Here is a 23,321-nt window from a genome sequence, read left to right on the forward strand (position 1 = left end):
ATTATATCCTACACCCCTCACACGCACCTGTCAGTCAGTTCCAGAAGCCCAACTACATACAACAGATATACCCCTAAACACAGACAGTTTACTGTGTAGCTGTCGTTCTATTTAGCTTTGTTTAGGAGACCAGTGAGACCGCCTCAACTTTGTCAGATCCAGAAGCCCAACTACATACAACAGATATACCCCTAAACACAGACAGTTAACTGTGTAGCTGTCGTTCTATTTAGCTTTGTTTAGGGACCAGTGATACCGCCTCAACTTTGTTAGTTCCAGAAGCCCTACTACACACAATAGATATACCCCTAAACACAGACAGTTAACTGTGTAGTTGTCGTTCTATTTAGCTTTGTTTATGGGACTAGTGAGACCGCATCACCTTTGTCAGTTCCAGAGGCCCAACTACACACAGCAGATATACCCCTAAACACAGAGAGTTAACTGTGTAGTTGTCGTTCTATTTAGCTTTGTTTATGGGACTAGTGAGACCGCCTCAACTTTTTCATAGATAAATATTTGCATAAAGATACAGGATGACAAAACAGTCAACTTTCCCTACATGTCGAGCTGAGATACAATCAAGCATGCTCTTTCTACCAAGATTTCAAAGTGCGTCATAAGACTTTTGCTCAGCAGTTGTTTGATCAAGGCTACAACATTCAAGGCCTCAGTGAAGCTTTCAAAACGTTTCATGGTCGACATGTGGAGGACATTCCAAATTTCACGCATCAGTGACAAAAATGATGTCCGATGCAGTTCCCTATTTTGACTTGTACCATATGTTCCCATGGGTTTTTAGGTGAACAATTCACTTGCCTTTGCATGTGTTTGTGATGGGTGCCACCGGTGGGGCAGGATACGCTCATCTCTTCGCGAACACCTGGTATCATTACTATTTGATAGTGATTGATAAACACATGCTCTTGATACAGTCGGTGTCGTGCAATGTCTATGTCTGTTAGATATGGAAAGGGTTTATTTACTTTAATGAGTGTACGCCTCCTGATTGGTCATTCTCTTGTGTTGATGTTTTGTATTTACTGGGTGATTTTCTCTGTGTAACGCCTCTTTGAACAGAATTTCCGTTTTATCTAGGCGTGTCAGCTTGATGTGGGAGGAGTGAGTGAGTGAGTTGGGTTTAACGCTGCTTTGAACAGTACTCCAGTTCTATCAAGGCGTGTCAGCTTGATGTGGGAGGAGTGAGTGAGTGAGTCTGGTTTAACGCTGCTTTGAGCAGTACTCAAGTTATATCAAGGCGTGTCAGCTTGATGTTGGAGGAGTGAGTGAGTGAGTTGGGTTTAACTCTGCTTTGAACAGTACTCCAGTTATATCAAGGCGTGTCAGCTTGATGTGGGAGGAGTGAGTGAGTGAGTTGGGTTTAACTCTGCTTTGAACAGTACTCCAGTTATATCAAGGCGTGTCAGCTTGATGTGGGAGGCGTGAGTGAGTGAGTTGGGTTTAACGCTGCTTTGAACAGTACTCAAGTTTATCAAGGCGTGTCAGCTTGAGGAGGGAGGAATGCCCAAGTGATGCAGGTCTTAGACGTTTACCATTTTGATTAAACCCACGGTGCTAACAAACCTAGAAACAAAAGGGCGAATCCGGGATTCGAACACTTGACCAGAGGTTTCCAACGCGCTTAAGGGACGTAACTCTGCACAACGAATTACGGCGACAAATACTACTGGCCCAACCGTGTCCTGTGATCGCTTTGAAGGTCGGCGAGTCAGGGTGGGCAAACGTTCAAGTCATTGGCTGCACAATACCTGCGTGGAATTGGTACATATTGGTTCAGGGAAATGGTTCAGTGTCATTTCCCAACTGGGTATAATCACGCCTATGAAAGTGCCTTGAGTACCAGCTTTTCTCAGAGAAACAGTATTTGCCAACCCTTAATCTTTATTATCTGCACTAGATGTCTGAGAGAATCAGATTTCAGAGAATAACAATCTATGTGAAAATGGAAAGATGGACATACGTTTTCATTTACATTTTCTTGTAAACATGTCATTATCAGAATAATTTTATGTTGGTGTACTGTCACATGTTGTGTGTAATATTGCATTTGCGGAATATTTCATTTCCTGGTGTAAATAGGTGTCCTGTGTTGTAACTATTCCTTGCATATTCTCTGATGGTGAGTACAGCCTTTATCATATACCTTCCACTCTGCACCGTGACCCTTGTTTTCTGGAATAATATAACAGTTGTTCTTGTGGAGTTCATATCCGTCACACATCTTCTTGGATTTCAGGCATGCCCTTTCACAACCTCTTCTATCGACATTTTTTAGTTTTTTGTCATATTTTGTGTCACAGATAAAGTTGGACTGTTTCTGAAACTTGGTACTGTACACCTTGCAATCTGGAACAGGGAGGAACACAATAGTTGGTTTATATGTTTAACAAAGAAGGTTGACGTTTCACTATCTGGGGTCAGTCAGCCGACGTGGTCTACATACCTCGGACGCACCTGTTCTTGTCGGGGATGAGGCTGTAGCCCATCTCGCAGTTAGGTTTACCTGGAACACAAACAGGAGTTACATCCTTACTGTCGTTACCTTGTTATAAGAAGTCGTATACAGGCAGAAAATTCCTCTCTTTCACTTCCTACTTACAAGTAGTCTATACAGACAGAAGTCATTTTTACCTTGTTTCCTGGTTATAAGGAGTCGTACACGAAAGGCACGATTAGTTACTGTGAACTGTCACATACAACGACAATAATAATACTAATAATACAGTGATCTAATATAATCATTTATATTGTTGAATTTTCTGTCCCTTTTGACACTAACGTGATTGACAAGATTCAGAAAAAAACATGGCAAATATGCGGACCTCGCTTTTGAAATGTCACACTTGCATCCCAAGTACCAAGTCCGACTCCCCATTGTTCTTGGTGCCTTAGGTTTGCTACCTCCCAAATCTATTGACTGACATTGGGAGAGTACCCGGGTTTGCTACCAGGAATACAGCCCTTCTGACAATCTGGGTAATGCAGAAGGCTGCAGTTTTAGGGAGTCTTCACTTTTTCGGAAAAGCTCTGGATTGGTTCCCGTCTGGGCAGCGTGTAGAGGGGGCAAGGGTCCCGAGCTGATGATGAGCCTAACCAGACTGACTGTGCCAGGAAAACCCAAACCTTCTTTGCTGCATTTTTTAAAATTTTAATCTGTTCCTCCTAATATCAATCACTGGTTTATCTGATGACTCAATTAATTACAGGCAGGTATCATACAGGTTGAATACTGCTCAGTACGGGGCTCAGACTTTTGTTGGAAACAATTTTGCAAAACATGTTTTTAAGGGCAGCCAGCATGTCCAATGAAGACACATTGTTTTTTACAAGTATTTCCTGACAAAAGCTTTATTTCTTTAATTAAATCCAAAGTAATATGAAAAGGGTTCTCTTACTTATTCTTTGCTCATGCATCGTGGGAGATCAGATTGTATGCAAATGTGTTACAGTAAATTAATTATGATTCTGGTGTTCACACGTTTTCTCCTCTGTGGTACCTCTTAACTATAAGCCCCGTGGGGATCCCAGGTAAGAGGGTTCCCCCAGCAACCTATGCTGGTCGTAAGATCGGGTGGTCAGGCTTGATGAAATAGTTGGTAGCATGTTATTGTTTCTGATCATTGTCCACTATGTCACTAGATGGTCTGATTCAGATTCGATTAGACCCAAGCTTGCTGTACCAGTCGACTATGCTTGACGTAAAAGGTGACTATGCTTGCTGTAAAAGGTGACTATGCTTGACGTAATAGGTGACTAACGGGACTGGGTTGTAAGGCTCACTGACTTTGTTGATGCATGTCATCGTATCGATGTTCATAACGTCAATCACTGGATTGTCTGGCCCAGACTCGATTATTTACAGACCACCGTCGTATAGCTGGAATATTGCTGTGTGTGGCATTAAACAAGAAACAAATTATATACAGAACGCCATCCTGGGGCGGGGATATTGCACAAATCATAAACATGTACCAAAGCTCAAGAAAGGAAGGGAGACAAAACAATCATGAGCATCGATCCACGCAATTGAGATACGATGATACACATCAACCAAGTCTGCAAGCCCGACCACCCCATCACCTTAATCGCCTCTTTGGACAAGCATAGTTGCATTTTACGGCAAGCATAGTTTGCTGAAGACCTATTCTACCCCGGATCTTCACGGGTATTATGATGTAAGTATTCAGTAAACTTACAATCCCTCATGTATTGTTCACATCCTTTCTGTTTTCTTTCCCAGGTCTTCTCAAGTGAGGTCATATCCCATTCCATGGTGTAACAGTTTCCTTTATAAATGTGAAATGCTCCACAGGTGAACTTTTTCTCGTGTCGACATTTGTGTTCACAGGTCTTAGCTGTTGTTTTGGGGTACTTCCTTTTGTATTTCCGAAAACAGTGATGTGTCGACTGTTTTGTGAAACTATGGGCATATGAGACACACTCTGTAAAAGAGAGTAAGCAGGTAAGGGCCGACACTATGATTAAACTGTTCATTGGAATTGTCACCTTGGAGTTTGCTTAAATAACGTATAACACAAGACAGTGATAACATCGTATTTTCTCTAAACTACTCACAACCTACACAAGGATACCCGGATTCTCCACCATATGTACAGGTATATTGCTGTTCATTCTATTACAGTGGAATCGTATGGCAATTATTTTCTTAGAAAATGTATAACACACGACAGTGATAAATTCGTACTTTCTCTAAACTGCGCGCAACCTAAACAAGGATACCCGGATTCTCCACCATATGTACAGGAATATTTTTTTATCAGTTGCTGAGGTGGACTATTAGACAATTAGGGATGAAAGAGACTCAAGTGACAAGCAAGCAAAAGGGTAAATTAACCTACACAGTGGCCCTAAAAAGACGTTCACGAATGAGAATCACAGAGAGAGGCACCTAATCGCCAGCACACAAAGTCAGCAATCTAACCCACTCAGTCACCGAGCCTTTCACAAAAATGAGATTCCGACAACTGGTAGTTTAGATCACGTACTTTGTGTACCCCTCTTACAAGTGTACATTGGAACCGCACCCATACGTTTTTGGACCGAGTTCTGTCCAGGATTCGAACCCACACTGCCATAGTGAGACACTTTAACGTCAGCGCGCAAAGTCAGCAATTTAACTGCCTCAGCATCTAAAAATAGAAGTCCGACAACTTGTAGTCCAGATCACATACTTTGTGTATCCCTCTGAAAAGCAGAAATTGGTACGGCTCCCATGGCCTAAAGCTATGAATATACAATGCCTTTTAGAAGGTGGTCAAATGTAAGACATGGAGTATTTGGGTTGATGGGACTCAAACAAAAAATGTTTGAGAATTTGTACTTTACCAAGAAAGTGTTATACTAGCCACATAAAGAAACTGTGCACGGAGAAAATATAGATATAAGGGCACACCGTCCACATATGAATGTAGGTTTGAACACAGCAATTATTGGAGACATTCAAACGCTCATGCACGTGCCATGCGATATGACGTCATTGATGGGGGCCTATGGACGTGCAATGTGTTACTGCACGTGCATCCTGTGCAGCTGTGCACAACATGTTGAACTCAAAATTCACTGTCACTTTGGAAAGCATGATCTGTGGTCATTCAAAAATTCAAAACTTCTCAGGCGCAGACACAAGCATATGACAAGCAAATCATGCCAAGATTGACAGCTGCACAGCGTCATGAAGCCATTGGAATGATCCGAGCGGAATGAGGCAACAACAGGTGGCAACACATTTCCAATGCCATCGTAACATTGGTGAGGCATTGGTGAGGCGTTATCAGAACACAAATGACGTTGCCGACCACCCACGTTCAGGACATCCCCGAGTAACGACGCCAAGACAGGACAGATGGATTCGAGTTACACATCTCCGACACAGGTTCCAAACGGCAGTAACGACGTCCCAGACATTTCCTGGACTGCGCCATATCCATCCCAAAACTGTCAGGAATCGTTTACGTCAGTACGGGATTCGACCACGACGCCCTGCCATACGTCCCATCCTGACACACCGTCATCGCGTCAACCGTCTGAGATGGTGTCGAAATCATATTCTCCAACCTCGAATATGGTGGAGAAATGTTGTCTTTACAGATGAATCGAGGTTCAACATTTCCCAAAGTGACAGGCGCCAACGTGTCTACCGGCGTTTGAACGTTATGCACGCAACTGTATTGTGGAGAGGAATCGTTTTGGAGGTGGCTCTGTGATGATTTGGGGTGGGATAACAGCACGGCACCAAACCCCTTTGGTGGTTGTTCAGGGCAATCTCACCGGTGTTGGCTACAGAGATCAGATTCTGAGACCTGTGGTCATTCCTTTCCTGCAACGTCATGGCCCGGGATTGACATTTCAACAGGACAACGCTCGTCCTCACACGGCTAGGGTCGCAATGGATTTCCTTCACCATAACAATGTCATGTTACTGCCATTGCCTGCAAATTCTCCAGATCTCTCCCCAATAGAGCATGTGTGGGATGAAATGGAGCGCCGTCTGCGTCGTCTTCCACATCCTCCAGATAACGTCCGTGACTTGGCACAGGATTTGAGGAGGATATGGCAGGCCATTCCCCAGGCCTTCCATGCCCATTTGGTGGACTCCATGCGTCGCCGATGCACTGCTGTGATTCACGCACAGGGTGGTCATACCCGTTATTGACTTTGTGACTTTGTCGTTTGACCCCCTACTCCATTTTGATCTTCTGACGTCATCGTAACAGATGTTGTTCAGGTCCCGTGGGCATTTTCTTATGGTCCGATCATTCAGCTGCTACAGCGTCTGCATCATTTTGTTCTTGCTGTGTTGTATTTCAATCCAGAATATATTTTCTCCGTGCACAGTTTCTTTATGTGGCTAGTATACATTACATTTGTTAGATTTGACCAATTTCTAAACGGCATTGTGCATTCACACTTTATCAGGAGTCAAATAATTACAAATACTGAAGGAATGAGCTAAGAATGAAACAATTGAAACATTCTGTCCAGCTGATGAAAATTTCAACCTATCAGATGATCTGTTTTATGGTGTACCCTGTTTTATATGAGCACATTGTTATGGTGCAACCTGGCATCGAACTCCCAACCCTCCGCCCTCCAGGCAGACACTCAAGCCACACCCCAGAGGCAGTCATATTGAGGACCCAGTGCCCAATCCACATGCCAGAAAGGCCGTAACACACATATGCATCACGTTGATATAATTTGCACTGCACGTTAACAGTGTTAATTTGTACTGATAATCGTGACTCGGTTGACAAATCCCATAACACTCTAGTTAGAAATTCTGGTCAGCATGTCACCTGAAAGTTCCACTATTTGGTAAGAAATTGAAATATTATGGAGACACATTTTTTTTTCTCATAAAAAGGACCTTACAAAATGCATTCACTTGATACAGCTAATCAGCAGTTCTTCATTGCTGATAGGTTATCTGGTGATTTGTACGTCGAATTGACGTTTCGAGCATGGCGGCTTCACACATACATTCCATGAGAGTTGATGTTTACATTTTCTCATACGATTTCAAAAAAGAAAAAAACATTTTTGCAGGATTTAGGCATGCATGTTTGCTGATGTAAAAGTAAACGTTTTCCTGTTTCTAATCACCTGAAACCACCATAACACTCCCCTTCAGTATATGTCTCCACCATCAAGAAGTACATGTTCTTCCATTGTTTACATGCAACAGCAAAAATACTTCCGTTTCTATCTATCCTATTTGCATACTATGCCTTGTACCACTGGGATATGACATACATTACAGGTTTCCACATCGTTTGGCAAGATAAAACGTCGCTGTATAAGTGAAAAATACTAGAAGTGACGTTAAATCCCATTTAAGGGAATTGATCGATGACGCAATTAACGACATGTAACCATCTTGTGTTTTTGACGATTCTAGATGGTATCTCAGGACACGTGATAGACAAGTCAGACTCGCATCTTGTGATCGGTGAGCTTCATTTGTCAATTCTGTGACGAGCCTGTCCTGTCCAGTTAGTTGTGTATTCAGCGATCGACGCAGTTATGCGAGTATCAAACATTGTGTTGCATTAATTCTTGTATAGGCGTCCGACAGTTCATGAATGTTTGTTATTTAGGTTTTTTAGGTGCTTCGTTTCATGGACACATCGCCTCAGGATCAGAGAACTTCTCATTTCCAGAGAAGACTCTCACAATGACGAGACGGAACGGCAATATGTAGGTAGCTGCGGAAGCGTCACCTGGGGACCCTAGGGCATGTTACAACACCAGTGACACAATATGGTGACTACTAGTTACCTCCGACACAGGTGCCCACTCCAACAACGAAGCTATATCCGCGACTGCACACGCACTTGTTGTCTCGACACTGGTACTGGGGTCCATCACAAACATCACAGTGGCTACCTGTTAACCAAACAAAGTCATAACTTGCTATACGTGTAGTCATACACACACAAGCTCCCTTTTATGATATTTGTTTACCGTTATAGCTCTTCTTCAATGAGGTCTACCTTAGGATCTCAATTGGCAGTTTTGGTGTTGACAGATAGCATTTTCGTTTTCTACTTACCTTTCTGCAGTGCTTACAACCTCCTTCCATCGTTACCCAAAACCAAACAAAGTCATTCCTAAGCTTTGCACAGCGGTCATGAGACACATTACATTTAGGAGATAAACATACTGTGTTTTCAATGTAGAGCTAGGTTACCTGTAGATTTAAACCCACTAAATTGAATTTGGAACCGAACGCACAGCGTGAGGTTTCAAATGTTAAATTAAGCGCGGTTAAATCTACAGGTAACCTAGCTCTAGATTGAAAACACAGTATGTTTATCTCCATTCTGCCATGACTAAATAAAACGCGAACTCTTTGGTGTTAGCAAATATACTGAGTGAAACGGCATAGGTTGAGCTCAGTGTTTTGAGTGGGTTATCGATCTGAATTACGGAATCACCGAACAAAATATGGTGCTGTACATACTCAAGCAGTTTATTTAAACCGTAATACTTCACTCGAACATATGACAGGCATTGAAAGCATATAAGCAAGGAAACTTGGTAAGCTAACATAAGGTGGGCATTCCTAAAGAAAACAAAGCAAGCTTTGCAAGGCTTTCGCTCTACATCACACGTCACCATTATGACGTCATATCGCTCACTGTGACGCAAAAAATATGACATCACAGTCGTATATAGAAAAGCGACAAAATTCCAAGCTCTTTGTTGTCTCCAAAACGTAAATACATTCCCTTTGTAGATTTCTGTCGTGTTTTTCTGCACGAAATGTATTGCCACACATCCTTTGAATATTGTAGTAACCGCATCTATGCATTTTGTAACCTGTAATTGTAGATATAATTATTTAAATATGCCTACCGACAATGACTGAAAATAGTACTATTCTATGAATATTAGCTTCCGCGGTGATGCGGCCGTCAAACTAGCTGTTTCAATCAGAGGGGGCTTATTGTGATTTAATAGCCTCTGATTGACCAATCAGTATCGAGTAAATTCCAAATTCATGGTAGAATTATCCTTTATACCTCTTCAGTAAATTCTACCTTATGATCCCAATTGGCAGTTTTGGTGTTGACAGATAACAGTGTTAAGTACGTCGTTTTCTACTTACCTTTGTGGTTGCAATCGCTTGTGTTGTGCACACAGCCTCCTTCCCACGTTACCCAAACCTTGAGCTGATAATATTTCAGTTTCCATTTGATGGTAAGACACCCTTTGTCATATATTTAACAAAAGCACATTCAAAGTCGCACCTGAGGCATTTCTTCTGCACCACTCAATGCCGTGATCAGTGCATTTCTTCTGAAACTTCCGCATAAAGAGTCCTGTCTGTAGTTCAGGGAAGGAATCCTTAAAAGAGCTGCACTTACTTGGTTCAGAAATGCACCATACTTGATAATATTTAGGGATAAGAGATTTGGACATGAAGTAGGATTCTCATGGGCACCGGTTGTGCTCCTCTTCTTGCTGATCTGTTCATGCATATGGATAGGAACTGCTCGGATTGGCAGAATCAAAACAAGGAATTTGGCCAAGAAGTTTAACTTAGGCCTTAGGAACATCGATGATCTGATGTCATTCAATAACAGTCAAATAGTCGTTTTCTAATTACCTTTGTGGTTGCAATTTCTTGTGTAGTGCTTACAGCCTGTATATGGTTGCCAAATCTCATGTTGAAAGTATTTGAGTTTCCATTTGCTGATATGACACGTATCGTCATACATTTCGAAACTTCCACATTCAAAGTCGGACATAATGCATTTCTTGTGGCACCAGGCAGAGTTGCGGCCTGCATATTTCTCCTGGTACTTCCACATACAGAGTCCTTCTTGCTGGACAGTGAATGAATCCTTGTAACTGCTGCAACCTGAATCAGCATTGATTACTTCATGAATGCACACTACTTGAAGTTATATTTTAGCAGTGAACATCTACTAATTTAAATTATCCGAGATATATTAGTACGCCAATCAAGCGATTATAAATGCATGATTTACCACTGCATGTAGATTCAATGCAACATTCTACCACTGAGCATGAAATCATCACTATTGGTGATTGGTCCTGTTATCAGTGGAATTTAAGTCACCTCTGCTATAGCCATAATATATTATAACTTTATAAAACTCATGGACATTCCGGTTAACTTAGGTGCTAGGGGGTTCTAGAGGTGACTTAATGGATTGCTAAACAGACACTGTGACTTGGTTGATTGCAAGTCAGTATCCCAACTGTGAAGACCGAGGCTCTGGATATCAGTCATTATACTCTGTATAGGTGGTTATCTGGCGATCATATGGTTGGAGTGCTGCTATCGAGCGTGGCGTTAACAAACAAAACATGTACCCTCCAGCACATAACAGGCGTTTGGCTACGACTGTTTAACTATGGAAATGTTCCTTTTGTTGAATAATTCAATAGTTTACTATACTGCCCATGGGAAGTTATTCTAATTGTAACAATGCTCAGCACCTGTTGTGTCGAATTTTTTTAAACAAGATGCCAATTTCCAGCTAACTCTACACAGGGCATTTTATGCCATTTTATTAACTGCGTGATTGAATACTTCATGAAAGTTGATTTAGTAACAAAAGGTGTGGTTTTTGAATGACCTGATACAAAATTGCAAGGACAACATGCACTGGAAGTTGGTATAATTTCACTGTAGTTTAACACAAGAAACATTTTTCCATAATTGTGCATTGGTTATTGATGGTCACAGTTCAATTCAACGTGACTGCTCATTTGATTGTACCTTGCATGAGTATCAACAGCAGTGTTTCATTCAAGACCGAAAAAAATCAAATAATAACAATAACAATAAATTAAGTCGTTGGTAATTTGCATATCCACACACAAGAATGGCAAACCTGCTGAATAGATGGTGCTTACCTTTGACACATTTGCCATCTGTTGTGGTGCTGAATCCAATGTTGCAAACACACGTCTTGTCTTTACAGATGTAATTGGGCTGTCTGCATGTCGTCAAACAATCTCCAGCTGGACGGAACAATGTATTACCTATATTAAACTTGCTAAATAATGTTTGGTCTATTACATCAAACCGCGTAGACCCGTGAAGATTGCGGGGTAGAATAGGTCTTCAGCAACCCATGCTTGCCGTAAAAGGTGACTATGCTTGTCGTAAAAGGCAACTTACGGGATCGGGTTGTCAGGCTCGCTGACTTGGTTGATGCATGTCATCGATCCAAATTGCGTGGATCGATGCTCATGGTATTAATCACTGGATTGTCTGGTCCAGACTCGATTATTTACAGACCGGCGTCATATAGATGTAATATTGCTGAGTGCGGCGTTAAACAACAAATCAACCAACCAACCAATCAAACCGCGTACTGCTAACTACAGTGAGCGACACTGACTCTATCTAATATGACTGATCTCAACTGAAAACAAATAGAAATAGTATTTGCCAAATACACTGGGGCAAATCCAAACCAATATTACCCAAAGCCAATCTGTACCTCCCAACTGCAAGTTCGTTTATTGGGGTAGTTGAATGTAGACACATTCCACAGACAACAAAATATATGGATAAATACAAGCGACAATACCCTTTCGATATTTATACGAGTCCATTGTTTGATTCTGACCTCATTACGAGCTTGTGTTTCTGAATCACTATAATAGTGATGATACCAGTTATTGGCAGAAGGTTGAGCGTTTCCTTCCCCATCCTTCCCCATCCTTCCTCATCCTTCTCCATCCTTCCCCATCCTTCCCCATCCTTCTCCATCCTTCCCATCCTTCTCCATCCTTCTCCATCCTTCCCATCCTTCTCCATCCTTCTCCATCCTTCTCCATCCTTCCCCATCCTTCTCCATCCTTCCCCATCCTTCCCCATCCTTCCTCATCCTTCCCCATCCTTCCCCATCCTTCTCCATCCTTCCCATCCTTCTCCATCCTTCCCCATCCTTCTCCATCCTTCCCCATCCTTCTCCATCCTTCTCCATCCTTCCCCATCCTTCCTCATCCTTCTCCATCCTTCCCATCCTTCTGCATCCTTCCCCATCCTTCCCCATCCTTCTCCATCCTTCCCCATCCTTCCTCATCCTTCTCCATCCTTCTCCATCCTTCCCATCCTTCTCCATCCTTCCCCATCCTTCTCCATCCTTCTCCATCCTTCCCCATCCTTCTCCATCCTTCCCCATCCTTCTCCATCCTTCCCCATCCTTCCCCATCCTTCTCCATCCTTCTCCATCCTTCCCCATCCTTGGCACCGACCACAAACACATGCAGCATGTCAATTGTTCATGTTGTGTGTTGTTTGTTTGTTGTTTAACGCCGCACTCAGCAATATTCCAGCTATTTGACGGAGGTCTGTAAATAATCGAGTCTGGACCAGACAATCCAGTGATTGATATCATGAGCATCGATCCACGCAATTGGGATACGATGACATGCATCAACCAAGTCAGCGAGCCTGACCACCCGATCCCGTTGGTCGCCTTTCACGACAAGCATAGTCACATTTTACGGCAAGCATGGGTTGCTGAAGACCTATTCTACCCCGGAATATTCACGTGGAAAAATATTGTTCATGTAAAACATACACGGGGATATATGGTACAAGTCAAAATAGAAAATTGCTTCTGACATAATCTCTGTCACAGATACGCCAGATTTGGGAATCTCACCCACATGTCTGCTATAAAACTTTTTGAAGCTTTACTGAGATCTTAAATGTTGCAATCTTGATCAAACAGCATTGGAACAAGAGTCGTATGACGTATCGTAGGAAGAATACATGTTTTGTTCTCTGAAGGGAGGAGCTGAATATATATATATATATATATATATATATATATATATATATATACATACATACACACACACATATATATATGTGTGTGTGTGTGTGTGTATATATATATATATATATATATATATATATATATATATATATATATATATATATATACACGCAACAAATGTTTTCAGGGCATGTAATTTTATTATGACCAGAGTCTTAATATTGTTTCCAATATCTTCGTGAACAAATTGCTTATCCCCAAAATGACAGGCGATGCGGGAATATGGAATGGTCGGTTCTTAAGTCAAATAGAGGCACTCCCCTTTATGGTCGGGTAGCCCAGTGGTTAAAGTGTTCGCTTGTCCCCGGGTTCGATTCCCAATTTGGGCACAATGTGTGAGGCCAATTTCTGGTGTCCTCCGCCGTGATATTGCTGGAATATTGCTAAAAGCTGCGTAAAACCATACTCACTCACTCTGATTTTTTTCAATTTAAGACTTAAGATTTAAGCGCATTTCGAATTTTACATATGAATTTGGAGCAAATGTTTTCCGTTGGCTTTTAAAAAATGGACAAAGCAACATGGCTCATGTCGCTGAGTTACACGTTCCTTCACTGGAAAGCGGCGTTAAACCATACTCCCTCACTCCCTCACTCCCTCCCTCACTCCCTCCCTCACTCCCTCCCTCCCTCACTCCCTCACTCACCTTCATGATCACATCGACGAGTGTAGTGAGAACAGGACGGGGCATAATACCAGTCTTTGGAATCAAAAGATACCTGGTCCCACATCGCAGTGAAACACATCTCTCCGGTAAAAGCGAATGCAGCACACTTAAAGTTCTCACTGAGACATTTGTCTCTGCATTTCTCGAGAGAACTGATCCGATAATTTGAGTCTGGATACACTCTCTGGCATCTTGCGGTTGCATGCTTTGTGAAGGTCTTGGCGAAAGCATTGCAACCTTTAACAGAAAGCAAGGTAGGTTGATATGCGTGAAAAACTATATTCGATTTTTAATATCCATATCTGAAAGAGCAGACCTTTATGTTCATCTCATCTAGGGGAAACCATTACAACATTTAACAGAACAAGAGGTGCATGTGGGCTGGTATGCATGAAAAGCATGGACTTGTAAATGTATATCCTTGTTTGGAAGAGTAAACCTTTATGGTGAAAGTATTACAACATAATTAAACCACAAGGTTCATCATGTTAAATTACTCAGACGGAAAACTAATTCCTTTATATTATTAACGTTCGGTGGTTGATCATAATACCAGACGTACTTATGTTATGTGCTGTTTAAACCTGTCATCACACAAAGAATGGCAGAATGGTTAACTCATCGAAATTAAAGTTAATGTGAATCAATGACAATCACAAACAAGGAATGCTCATAAGACTACATTTACTATAAGGAATGAAATTATTGGGTCGTTTAAGGTATTTTGAAACTGATTCAACGAGTCAGTCCTTATTTCAAAAATACTAAAATCAACATTCAACTTGCATTGCTAGAATGTAATTCTCTATACCTGTCCCAACAAAAAGATAAAAATGTAAGTATTACAACAAGGTTACTGGCAACTTATCTCGGTAACTATTATTTAAATATGTTTTAATATGTAACATATCTGAAAACAATAGCTATGCCTTATTCCCTGCAAATAAGAATGTGATCTCTGGACATCGACTGTGAACGCAGAGAACAGGACCAAACAAACTGACAGTCCTTTATACCAGGGAGTTTCAACCCTCACAACCAATATTTCAGTGTGAAATGTATTTATCTCAATCTCTCTGGCTGGTAAACTATTGTGTAGAGCCTCATGCCATCGTTTACCTTTGAGTCAGGCATGGCACACAGCCCACATGGCCCATCTGTGAAGGAACGTGTAACCTCAGCGACATGAGTCATGTTGGTGATGAAGTCAGCACCATACCCATGCTCGTTGGTTTCACTAGGGTTGTTAACGTCTTTATTTGTATCAAGACCGCCTCCGTGGTCTAATGGTAGAGCGTCCGCCCGGAGAGCGGAAGGTATATTTTGCTTTGTCCATTTTTAAAACCAACGGAAAATATTTGCTCCAAATTCATAAGTAAAACCGAAATGCGCTTAAATCTAAAGAAGTTCTTTAATTGAAAAAAATCAGAGTGAGTGAGTGAGTGAGTATAGTTTTACGCCGCTTTTAGCAATATTCCAGCAATATCAGGGCGAGGGACACCAGAAATGGGCTTCACACATTGTACCCATGTCGGGAATCGAACCCGGGTCTTCGGCGTGACGAGCGAACGTCTTGACCACTAGGCTACCCGTCCGCCCCGAAAATAAAATAAAATAAAATAAAATAAAATAAAATAAAATAAAATAAAATAAAATAAAATAAAATAAAATAAAATAAAATAAAATAAAATAAAATAATAAATAAAATATTTAAAAAAATAAAAAATAAAATAAAAATAAATAAATAAGAGTTATATAAAGATGTGTTTTGAAAACTATAAAATCTTCCATGTAAACCATTCCGCCATGTTATTGAAAATTGTTTGTTAATTTGTACATCAAAGTATCCAGCCTGAGTGTAAATAAAGCTGCGATCTGTTCTGTTCTGACTGCAACATTGTTGTATTTATCTATTTGTGTATTTTCATGAAAGTCGTAGTCATCAGTTTATTTCACTGGTGATAAATAAATCCAATGGCAAGATACAAATGCTTTTTTATGGAACATACATTGTGCTTACCTTTTACACATTTCTCATCCGTTGTGAGGCTATAGCCTACATTGCAGTGGCACAGTCCTCTGTCACACGCGTAATTTGGAGCCCTGCATGTTTTGTCACATGTTTTACCTGAAATGACAGTGATTAGGAAGTGTTACTTAACGTTTCGTATGAAGGTGAGTTAAGTTTAACGCCGCTTTGAACAGTATTTCAGTTATGTCGTTGGGAATTAGCTTAATGTGGAAGGAAATCCCGAAGTGATACAGATAGGTGAGGTGAGGTGAAATGGGGTTTAACGTCGCGTCCAAGATTATTGCACTTATATATGTATATGTGTGTGTGTGGCTGCTTGTACTAGTCCGGACCGATGCCGATTTATAGTGCTAGCACACTGAGATACCATGCCGCAGTTTAACACGAATACCCCACTCAGACACAGTATACTGACTCCGAGCCGACCAGTCCTTGTTTTAGCCCCTTAATGCCGAGCGCCAGACAGGGTAACAACAAGTACCATCTTTAAACGTCTTTTGGTATGACGCGGCTGGGGATCGAACCCCGGACCTTCCGCTCTCTGGGCGGACGCTCTACCATTAGACCACGGAGGCGGTCTTGATACAGATAAAGACGTTTATAACCTTAGTGAAACTGTCAACGCGCATGTTGACGGGGAATTAGCTCTTGGGGGAATAAAGGAGAAAATCGACATCACTGTCCAGGAACGCTTTATGCACAACATGTAAACAATAAACAACAATTGCACAATGAGCGGAATACCTGCTCTGACAACACAAACACAGCGATGAGCGGACCTTCCAGCTCAGGCGTACAAGAGGTGAGCGGAGCTCCAGCTCACCTCAGGGCGTTTCCTACGAGCGGCACATCCTGCTCGAGGTCGTCATTACACCAGCACTCGGAATACCAAGCCTGACTAACACCCTAGTAACAGTGTAATGGTAGCACATATATAGTAATGAACAAGAATGGAAAGACAATGACTTTGCTCTGGACATGGGACTTCTGGGGTTGGGGGATGAACATTTACGGCAATAAATGTCATACTATAAATAACAGTAATGAACGGGAAGTGATAAAGTAGTCCAGGTTGACTGTCAGTCAATATACAATGAAATGTTGGTGAGGATTAACAACGGGGATTAGCGCCTAAAACTTAATGACAATTAAGTTATGGAGACATGGCTACAGGGTAATTTGCCTTTGGAGTCAAATGTACTTCAGACAATGGTAATCGTAAATCAGTCGGTAGACAAAACCAACGAGCACGGGTATGGTGCTGACAAACCAAGAAGACATAATCCTGACAAATATGAGATTGGAACCACCGATCATAGACTTCTGGACCGGGATAAAGGGGTGCTCTCCATCGGGAATTACGGCCACCGGTGTCTCCTGTCTCATCCACGAATCCGTGGTTCGTGGATATGTTGTCACGGAGAAGTAAAAAAGGCTTCAAATAGAGAGCTACATCTTCAATACCGTCTTGGCAGCGTTCAGTTTGTCAAAACAAATCAGAGTTCCACATCATCTCTGACTATATAGACTGTAAAACTAGTATACATGTTCAATGTATTGATAGTTCGAAAATCAGATTAGATATGTAATAGACTTGAATTGAATTGTGTGAGTCTCTGTCGATCTTTCGTCATGCTTTCAATACAAAATGTCTAATTATTTAATTTTATATTTGTTTTTGTGAATGGTGTCTGATGCTATTGCCTATTTTAACGTACCGCACATAACCATGAAGAACTTATTTGTCTTTGCATGTGCTTGTGAATGTTGGTATATATATATATATATATATATATATATATATATATATATATATATGTATGTATATGATAGTGTTTATAAATACGATATATTTACATATGTTTATATGTATATAGATGCATCATGTACTCTCATGCAACCGTAGTCAATCACAATAATATAAAATAATATTTCGGGGAAAATGCAATGCATTTATCAGTCTAAATTTCGACTCCATATTAGAAGTTGAGAGAAGGAGGTGACCAAGATCCGATATTCAGTTAACCAACTACTGTGTCACGTTGCAAGCTGTACCCCGTGGGTCACGATTCATAACCTAGACGGGGCCAATTATACACGAGGCTGGTTCCAAAAGTTTATGTTAGACAGTCCCTGACAAATATGAGATTGCCAATTATACATGAGGCTGGTTCCAAAGGTTTATGTTAGACAGTACCTGACAACAACGGTCTACTCACACATTCTCTGATGGTGAACGCACTGAGTCAAGTCATCCCACTGCACATTTGTGTCGAGAGTATGTTTGGTAAGGAGAAAACATACATGACGATAATACTCGTAGGCCACGCATACATCCGACTCGGCGCTGACGCATTTCTGTCTGCACTGGTCCTCAGTGACGTGCTTGTATTTTGCATGATAGGTAGTTTTGCAGAGACGCTCCGATTGCACGGAGAACTCATTGGAGTAAAGTGGACATTCTGAAAATGAAAATGAGAATTATTGGCAAGGAAAAGTGGAGAGAGAATGTTGCAAAAGACATTCTGATTCGTTGACGGCCCATCCTATCGGATGGGATCGACTTATATTTGTGTTTGAAAAAAATATTTGTTTCCAGTTTTTTTATCTTATAAATACATATTTGTTTGCTGGAAATGTGCGTAAAATTCTATAAAAATTAATTAAGAAGCAGCCTTGAATAACACATGCAGAACATGCAGTGGGGGAAATGGTTGACGGTACGTAAAAAGATAATTTCTCTCGGACCTCTTGTCTTGTCTGAAGTTTACTGTTACACTCATTTTATACAAGTTTGCTCATCTGAAATAAAGATAAAAATAAAATACGCTCGTCCTTTTTCGTCACAGTTTCCCAAAGTCATCTGAAATATAGAGACTCGGGTTAATGTTCAGACTATTCATTTAAAATCATCTTATTTATCAGGCATCTACAAATTGATTATAAGCCGTAGCTTGTTAACTCAGCAGTCAGCAATATTCCAGCTTTATGACGGAAGTCTGGGCCAGACAGTCGAGTGTTTGACTTCCTGAGCTTCGATCTAGGCAATTGGGATATGATGACATGCATCAACCAAGTCAGCGAGCCTGACCACCCGATCCCGTATGTCACCTCTTATGACAAGCATGGGTTGCTGAAGGCCACTTTCAACCAGAAATCGTTACGCGACCTCACACATGTTTCTAAATACACCGAGGCCCAGTCGTGTAAGGCACCGCTATTCGCTGCAGAGTTGCGTCCCTTGGGCACGCCAGGAACCTATGGTTGTGGGTTCGAATGCCGGTTCGCCCCGATTATGTTTCTAGGTTTGTCAGCAACATACCCGTGCTCGTGGGTTTCACCGAAGTGGTAAACGTCTGTGACCTGCATCACTTCGGGTTTTCCTCCCACGTAAAGCTGACACGCCGTGATATAACTGGAATACTGTTAAAAGCGGCCTTAAACCCAACTCACTCACTCACTCTAAATACACCTACCCAGACAATGAAGACCAGACCGTGGCAAAACCAGTTTCCAGCTTACCTTTCACACAACGAGAGCTTCCCTTGATCACGCTGTAACCCATAGCACATTCACAGAGGCCATTATTGCATTGGTGTTCTTTAGCTTTGCAGTTGTCACACGTCTCAACGATCGGTGCTTCACCTTGAGTTTAGAATAGGCTTGTTAATCTTGTGATATTAAGTCTGTATAGTCTCTCTAGTTTTAGTGTGGGTGAACATGGGGTCATAACACTGTAACCTTAGAGTGAGAAGGGTTTTTACGTCGCTTTTAGCTTTATTTAAGCAATATCATAGGTGGGGACACCAGAAACGGGTTTCACACATTGTACCCATGTGGGGAATTGAACCGGGTCTTCGGCATGGCGGACGAATGTTTTAACCACAAGGCTACCCGACCGCCCCTTTAACCAGGGTAAAAAAAACAAACTTTTATGTGATCTTTAAGATTAAATCTGCAACAGTGACCTACATACATGTAGCACTCCTCATAAACATAATTATATGATACAAATAATAATTTTATTATATGATACACATAATAATAAGTTATACATAATTATATGATATACATAATTATAATATACATGATTATATGATATACATACGTATATAAGTCTTTAATTGGGAGTTTACACGATATACGACTTTTTCCTTGGACGAGAGCTCGGTCACATGAGCGCGAAATTGTTGTTCATAATTTGACGTTCATTCGTTTTTCACGAGACCGTGTTCTTGAAATGACGTAAACACTGACGGACTACTTCCACGGTTCTGGTGGAACCCCTGGGAATTCCCTAACACGAAAACATACAGAAGCGTTCTTTCTGAACATTTAGACCCTTTAATCTTGAACTCAGCGTTTTAGTATACATTGAGAAACGTCAGAGAGTTTGACTGCATGATCGTTCATGAATATCCTCGCTACGATCCATCCTAGTGAACGAAACGAAGAAAAACACATCCAAACTATGGTAGTATTGACTCTATCCGTGTCTAGGCTGCAGCCCATGGTGACAGCCTACAGCAATCTATGAATTTACCTTTGTGTCTTTTTGACACATCTTTATTCACCTTTCAATGATAGACCAGTTGATCAATGATGGCTAAAACACGTAACCGCCACAGGTTCATAAACAACTTCCGAAATCACTCCCGTCATGTTTATCGTGTCGGCCATTTTGACATCTTGTACTTGATGCAAATGTATTACAACGCGCTGTCATTGTGATTGACTTACTGAGTCAGGTCTTGACAAACCTTTCTCATGGTGATATGATTTAAATACATGTGTTGTTTCAGATGTTTCTGAACAGCAAGTTGTGCATGCATACGCTCATGTCACTTCTCGTTTTGAAGAAATAATATATATATTCCGCGATACAGCTGGTTGTCTGCAGTGTTCATCCTGCTGCCAGTGTACTTTGGGCCATGCACCACCTCTGTCTAGTAGATAACAGTTGCCCTCCCTCAGCTGAAAGGCTGCACAGAAGTGATCCTGAACTGCCAGACACAACGCTTCACACACCGTTTCATTGACACTGATGTGCTTCTTGTGGTATGACTTGCTGTATTGTGTGGTGGACTGTAGGGTAAAGTGAGCGCTGAACAGCCGGCACTCTGGGAACAGGCAAACTGGGTGAGTGAGTGGGCGAGTGTTTGAGCGGATGTGTTTTGAGTGAGTGAGTTGGTGGGTGTTTGAGTGGATGTGTTTTGAGTGAGTGAGTTGGTGGGTGTTTGAGTGGATGTGTTTTGAGTGAATGAGTGGGTGGGTGTTTGAGTGGATGAGTTTTGAGTGAATGAGTTGGTGGGTGTTTGAGTGGATGTGTTTTGAGTGAAAGAGTGAGTGGGTGGGTGTTTGAGTGAATGTGTTTTGAGTGAAAGAGTGAGTGGGTGGGTGTTTGAGTTGATGTGTTTTGAGTGAAAGAGTGAGTTGGTGGGTGTTTGAGTGGATGTGTTTTGAGTGAGTGAGTTGGTGGGTGTTTGAGTGGATGTGTTTTGAGTGAGTGAGTTGGTGGGTGTTTGAGTGGATGTGTTTTGAGTGAATGAGTGGGTGGGTGTTTGAGTGGATGAGTTTTGAGTGAATGAGTTGGTGGGTGTTTGAGTGGATGTGTTTTGAGTGAAAGAGTGAGTGGGTGGGTGTTTGAGTGAATGTGTTTTGAGTGAAAGAGTGAGTGGGTGGGTGTTTGAGTTGATGTGTTTTGAGTGAAAGAGTGAGTTGGTGGGTGTTTGAGTGAATGTGTTTTGAGTGAAAGAGTGAGTGGGTGGGTGTTTGAGTGAATGTGTTTTGAGTGAAAGAGTGAGTTGGTGGGTGCTTGAGTGGATGTGTTTTGAGTGAAAGAGTGAGTGGGTGGGTGTTTGAGTTGATGAGCTTTGAGTGAATGAGTGGGTGGGTGTTTGAGTGGATGTGTTTTGAACGAATGAATGGGTGGGTGTTTGAGTGGATGAGTTTTGAGTGAATGAGTTGGTGGGTGTTTGAGTGGATGTGTTTTGAGTGAAAGAGTGAGTGGGTGGGTGTTTGAGTGAATGTGTTTTGAGTGAAAGAGTGAGTGGGTGGGTGTTTGAGTTGATGTGTTTTGAGTGAAAGAGTGAGTGGGTGGGTGTTTGAGTGAATGTGTTTTGAGTGAAAGAGTGAGTGGGTGGGTGTTTGAGTGAATGTGTTTTGAGTGAAAGAGTGAGTTGGTGGGTGTTTGAGTGGATGTGTTTTGAGTGAAAGAGTGAGTGGGTGGGTGTTTGAGTTGATGAGCTTTGAGTGAATGAGTGGGTGGGTGTTTGAGTGGATGTGTTTTGAACGAATGAATGGGTGGGTGTTTGAGTGGATGAGTTTTGAGTGAATGAGTTGGTGGGTGTTTGAGTGGAAGTGTTTTGAGTGAATGAATGAGTGGGTGGTTGAGTGGATGAGTTTTGAGTGAAAGAGTGAGTGGGTGTTTGAGTGGATGAGGTTTGAGTGAATGAGTGGAAGGGTGTTTATGTGGATGGGTTTTGAGTGAGTGAGTGGGTGGGTGTTTGAGTGGATGAGTTTTGAGTGAATGAGTGAGTGGGTGTTTAAATTGATGAGGTTTGAGTGAATGAGTGGTTGGGTGTTTGAGTGGATGTGTTTTGAGTGAATGAGTGGGTGGGGGTTTGAGTGGATGTGTTTTGAGTGAGTGGGTGGGTGGTTATTTGAGTTGATGAGCTTTGAGTAAATGAGTGGTTTGGTGTTTGAGTGGATGTGTTTTGAGTGTATGAGTGAGTGGGTTTTGAGTGGATGAGTTTTGAACGAATGAATGGGTGGGTGTTTGAGTGGAGGCATTTTGAGTGAATGAGTGAGTGGGTGTTTGAGTTGATGTGTTTTGAGTGAATGAGTGAGTGGGTGTTTGAGTGGATGAGTTTTGAGTGAAAGAGTGAGTGGGTGTTTGAGTGGATGAGGTTTGAGTGAATGAGTGGATGGGTGTTTATGTGGATGAGTTTTGAGTGAATGAGTGAGTGGGTGTTTAAATTGATGAGGTTTGAGTGAATGAGTGGGTGGGTGTTTGAGTGGATGTGTTTTGAGTGAATGAGTGGGTGGGTGTTTGAGTGGATCAGTTTTGAGTGAATGAGGGGGTGGGTGTTTGAGTGGATGAGGTTTGAGTGAATGAGTGGGTGGGTGTTTGAGTTGATGTGTTTTGAGTGAAAGAGTGAGTTGGTGGGTGTTTGAGTGGATGAGTTTTGAGTGAATGAGTTGGTGGGTGTTTGAGTGGATGTGTTTTGAGTGAAAGAGTGAGTGG

At 41.7% G+C, this 23,321-nt stretch overlaps 1 protein-coding gene across 1 annotated transcript; it reads right to left on the bottom strand.

Moving 5' to 3' along the window:
- Positions 1–2,096: 2,096 nt before the first annotated feature.
- LOC125372046 lies at positions 2,097–12,238 on the bottom strand. Its single transcript, XM_048380920.1, has 7 exons — positions 12,202–12,238; positions 11,434–11,541; positions 10,154–10,408; positions 8,320–8,427; positions 4,218–4,463; positions 2,465–2,524; positions 2,097–2,367 (listed from the first exon to the last, which is right to left on the bottom strand). The coding sequence occupies exons 1-7, from the start codon at positions 12,236–12,238 to the stop codon at positions 2,117–2,119; spliced, it is 1,065 nt and encodes a 354-aa protein (XP_048236877.1). The 3' UTR covers positions 2,097–2,116.
- Between the last annotated feature and the right edge of the window lie 11,083 nt (positions 12,239–23,321).

This window comes from Haliotis rufescens, unplaced genomic scaffold (assembly GCF_023055435.1).
Source record: "Haliotis rufescens isolate VD_foot unplaced genomic scaffold, xgHalRufe1.0.p SCAF_34, whole genome shotgun sequence".
In the NCBI taxonomy this organism is placed as follows: domain Eukaryota; kingdom Metazoa; phylum Mollusca; class Gastropoda; order Lepetellida; family Haliotidae; genus Haliotis; species Haliotis rufescens.

Coding starts and splice junctions, on each gene's coding strand:
- LOC125372046 (XM_048380920.1), bottom strand. CDS start 12,238: ATGGGGAAGGAAACGCTCAACCTTCTGCCAATAACTG. Junction 8,428..10,153: donor AAGAAATTGCAACCACAAAG/GTAATTAGAAAA, acceptor TTTGGTTAACAG/GTAGCCACTGTGATGTTTGT. Junction 2,525..4,217: donor TGAACAATACATGAGGGATT/GTAAGTTTACTG, acceptor TTTGTGTTCCAG/GTAAACCTAACTGCGAGATG.